General features: G+C 60.2%; 1 protein-coding gene across 1 annotated transcript in view; it reads right to left on the bottom strand.

The window, feature by feature from the left end:
* The window catches only part of LOC104491553 (GA-binding protein subunit beta-2-like), a gene marked incomplete at both ends in the record, with an annotated part of 3676 nt that extends 1402 nt beyond the window's left edge, over positions 1–2274 (bottom strand). Inside the window, 3 exons of the mRNA XM_010134003.1 lie at positions 1445–1595; positions 1937–2131; positions 2266–2274. Of these exons, the coding sequence (XP_010132305.1) occupies positions 1445–1595; positions 1937–2131; positions 2266–2274 (355 nt within the window). The remainder of the gene's footprint in view (positions 1–1444; positions 1596–1936; positions 2132–2265) is intronic.
* Positions 2275–2280: the final 6 nt, after the last annotated feature.

Raw genomic sequence — 2280 nt, forward strand, 5'->3', positions numbered from 1 at the left:
CCCTCTCGTGGGAAAAGGGAACAAAACCTGCCGCCGTGGCCTGGAGCAGGGGCCACCCGCGGTCCTCACGCTGAGCAGCCACCACCGAGGGAAAACCCAGGGTATTTTAGTCCTGTCACCGCCGTAAAAAAGGTGCTGATGCTGCAGGGTACGAGCAGAGGCACGGCAAGGGACGGGGATTTACGAGGCCGGTGCCAAGAGCCTGTGGCCACTCGCCCACGTGCCGTGGAGGGGTTCAAGGGGCTCAGGTCTCGCTTAGCACAGCGAAACAAGGGCAGGGAGGGGCCGGGATCCATTTCCGCATTGCAAGGGGTGGAGGGGATGGAAAAGGAATGACTGAAACTCCGCCAGGACAAGGTCTGAGAGTCCTCCGTGGCTTCCAGGCAGAGCCGGGTCCTGCCGAAACGGTGACGCTGACCCTGGCCAGAATCACCCAGAGTACAAAACCCCCGTGTTTTACACCCCGAGTCTGCAGAACATCCTCAACCGAGGACGCTGAGCACCAGCTGCGCTGTGTTTTCCTCACAGGTGGAAGAGGAACACCTCGGGTCACCTCTCCCCTCCGAACTGGGGGTTGACAGTGTCCCAAAGCAGCCCCAAAAGCTTTGGGCGCCAGCCCGGAGCTGCTGCGGGCAGGCCGAGGGCTGGGGCTGCGAGGAGGAAACATTCCGTGAGTAAGGAACCGTTCCCATGCGCACAGCCCCAGCAGCTGCACTCGCACGCAGAGGGTTGGCAGGAGGCGGCCAAACGGCCTCACCAAACACGGACTTAGAGCCTCCCCGAGACTGGCAAGAAACAATGGTTTGGACTTCCCCACGTACAGAAAACTCCCTTGAAGAGCTTGGACGAGACCTGGAATTCCACAAAAAGAACTCGCACTCGGCCTTAAGTTCAAAGTGTCTCCCCTTTCCCAAAGGGATTCTTCCCGAAACGAGGCCCACAGGACAAAGGAGAACCGGATTATTTCCACCTAACAGGAGAAATGAGGAGTCGTCTGCATACCAGACAGACCCCCTCGCTCTGCACGTTCCTGACCAACGCTCGCGTATCACAAACCGTTCACTCGGCTCCTGCAGCCAGGGCAGAACCGAGCGAGCCGTCCCCCAGCCGCTCTGCAGCACGCCGGACTGGCCACAGGTGACAGTTCTTGTTCTGGCCACGTCACAACCAGCTAAAGCCAGTCCCTCCAGCCCTGCCGCTCGTAACCGACCCGGCACGGCCCCTGGGCTGAGCTCTGCCGCTCCCACAGGAACCCCCTCGACTCACTAGAGCTAGAAAGCGGCTCTGGTACCTCCCACTGCCAGCATCCTCGGGGGCAGGAAGCAGCTGGGCGTTTTGGCCGCGTTTCACCACTTCTCTACTCAGTGGCCATCTGCCCTCTGCTGGTAACCAGCCCGGGGAGCCTCTTCCCCGGCCGCCCCGCTCAGGCCACACAAAACCTCACCTGAAGCTGTTTTGGCGTTTGCTGAGGAGATGAGGTTAGCGAGATCGAGAACTTCCCCCGGCGCCAGGAGGAACGGTGAGGCGAGAGTCACGGTGCTGGTGACGGGGTTGGCTTTCTCTGGATGAGGGTCAGCCTGGTTCTGCATCGCCTCCTACGAGAGAGACGGCGTCAGGCACCTTCCTTCGCTCGTGGTGGCATTTAGCATCCGTGAAGCCTTTAGAGGCAGATTACTCCTCTCTGCAGCACCTTGAGGACACCAGTGCAAAAGCTGTGACAAAACCACCACCTAAACATGGCGACTCACATGAGGACGGTGCAGGATGGGGCAATCAGCCCCGTTTGATGTCTACAACCCGCTGGGTGACGTAGGGACAAACCAAAGCCCACCCGCCCCTCTGCAAACAGAGAAGGATCCACCGCACGCAGCAGGACCCCTCGCTGGCGCAGGTACAGCCGCGGGACAGAGCGCTGCCGACGCGCCCCGCCACCCGCCTGCAGCATCACCAGCATCTCGGGGTTGTTCTTGTCCAGAGCGATGTCAAACGGCGATTTACTGAACTTGCTGAACGCGTGGACATTGGCCCCGTACTTGAGGAGCAGCTCCACCACATCCTGGTGGTTGTGCTCTGTCGCCCAGTGCAACACCATCATCTTCAGCATGTCCTTGGCGTTGACGTCAGCCCCGTTCTGAAAGAAACGGGCATCACTTCTCTCCTCTCAAGGTGTTCAGGTGGCGCCCAGGTTTAAGTGGGGACATCGCTGCTCAGCCCCACCGGTGATTCAGAGCAGCCCTGAAGCGACTCCTGAGGTACCGCCCTTACTCTAATGAGCAGCTC

Source organism: Buceros rhinoceros, unplaced genomic scaffold (assembly GCF_000710305.1).
Source record: "Buceros rhinoceros silvestris isolate BGI_N320 unplaced genomic scaffold, ASM71030v1 scaffold22850, whole genome shotgun sequence".
Taxonomy (NCBI): domain Eukaryota; kingdom Metazoa; phylum Chordata; class Aves; order Bucerotiformes; family Bucerotidae; genus Buceros; species Buceros rhinoceros.